The following is a 1751-nucleotide window of genomic DNA, read 5'->3' as shown; positions in this document are numbered from 1 at the left end:
AAATCTGAGCAAGAGTTAGCCCATCGCCTGGAACAAGTTTTTCTTCGATTTGACAACGCTGGCCTTCGCCTGCATAAAGATAAGTGTAAATTCAATGAGCCAACGATAGAATTTCTAGGATTTAAGCTGGATTCGTTTGGTATCCGACCAGCTCCAGGGAAATTGAAAGCTATTCAAAACGCACCACCACCAAGCGATAAAAAACAACTACAAGCGTTTCTAGGGCTTCTTAATTTCTACCACTGTTTTTTGCCACACAAAGCAACAATTGCTGAGCCCTTGCATCGCCTGCTCGACAAAAATTGCAAATGGTTGTGGACGTCGCATCATCAAGAAGTTTTTGAGCAACTCAAACAACTTATCGTGTCTGATCGTGTTCTTGTCCACTACGACGAGAAGCTGCCTCTTGTGCTTGTGTGTGATGCATCGCCTTTTGGAGTTGGCGCAGTCTTGAGCCATCGTATGCAAGACGGTTCTGAAAGACCAGTGGCTTTTTACTCTCGCACATTGAACAAAACTGAAAGGAATTATGCACAAATTGACCGGGAAGCTGTAGCAATTATTGCTGGTGTCAAGAAATTCAACGACTACTTATACGGTACGCGTTTTACGATTGTCACCGATCATCGTCCCCTACTTGGTATTTTTAATTCAACAAAGCCTATTCCCGCAGTCATTTCTAATCAAATGCTTAGAAGGTGTATCTTTCTCAACGCTTACGACTTTGAAATCATTCATCGCTCTGGGAGCAGAATGGGAAATGCAGATTTTCTTAGCCGTTTTCCTGTTGACACATACGCCAAAAAAGATGAGGAACCATCTGAAGTGTTGATGATAGAAATGACTACGCATCCCGTGCTCGACGCTAAACAAGTCGCTTCGCTCACAGCAAAAGACTCCGATACATCTATGGTGCTAAGCTGGGCGTTAAGGGGGTGGCCGAATACTCTAACTCGTGAAAATAAACTATATCCCTACTTCGTACGTCGCACTGAGATATCAACATTAAAAGGATGTTTATTATGGGGTAATCGCGTCATCGTACCTCCGGGTGGTCGACAAGTAATCCTGGATGCACTGCATGCAAGCCACCCTGGAATTGTGCGCATGAAAGCCTTAGCGAGGAGCTACGTGTGGTGGCCCCAAATAGACGCTGACATCGAACGCGTAGTCAAGCTTTGTACACCATGCCAAGTTACACGCCACAACAACTCGCAAGCTCCTGTACACGTGTGGGAGTCGACCAAAGTTCCATGGTCACGACTACACATTGACTTCGCAGGCCCTTTTCAGGGCCGACAATTTTTCATTGTAGTAGACTCTTACTCTAAATGGCTAGAAGTTTTTATCGTGAAATCAACATCGTCAGAAGCCGCTATCAAGCCATTACGTACCTTGTTTTCAACACACGGCCTACCTGATTCTATTGTTTCTGACAATGGCACCGCCTTCACTTCGGAGTTATTTAAGTCATTTATGAACGATAATCTGATAAGACATATCCGCAGTGCTCCATTCCATCCGTCCTCAAACGGACAGGCTGAGCGTATGGTACAAACAACTAAACAGTTTTTTAAAAAACTGTCTACGAAATGCGATATAAATTTAGAGCTTGTTCGAGTCTTGTTTAACCAACACATCACACCACATGCATCAACCGGACAGTCGCCAGCAGAGCTAATGTTTAACAGGAAGCTTAAACCATATTTTGATAAAATTCATCCACATGAATTAACCGCACAAACCGATAA

The 1751-nt window shown here is 43.8% G+C and overlaps 1 protein-coding gene across 1 annotated transcript; it reads left to right on the top strand.

The window, feature by feature from the left end:
- Positions 1-753: 753 nt before the first annotated feature.
- LOC108356305 (uncharacterized protein K02A2.6-like) lies at positions 754-1551 on the top strand (the record flags this gene model as incomplete). Its single annotated transcript, XM_017607423.1, has 1 exon — positions 754-1551. A coding segment is annotated over exon 1 (798 nt), but the record flags the coding sequence as incomplete, so codon positions are not given.
- Between the last annotated feature and the right edge of the window lie 200 nt (positions 1552-1751).

Source organism: Rhagoletis zephyria, unplaced genomic scaffold (assembly GCF_001687245.7).
Source record: "Rhagoletis zephyria isolate East Lansing unplaced genomic scaffold, Rhagoletis_zephyria_1.1 Rzeph_scaffold_56904, whole genome shotgun sequence".
Classification (NCBI taxonomy): Eukaryota; Metazoa; Arthropoda; class Insecta; order Diptera; family Tephritidae; genus Rhagoletis; species Rhagoletis zephyria.
This window is presented reverse-complemented; position numbering and strand designations above follow the sequence as displayed.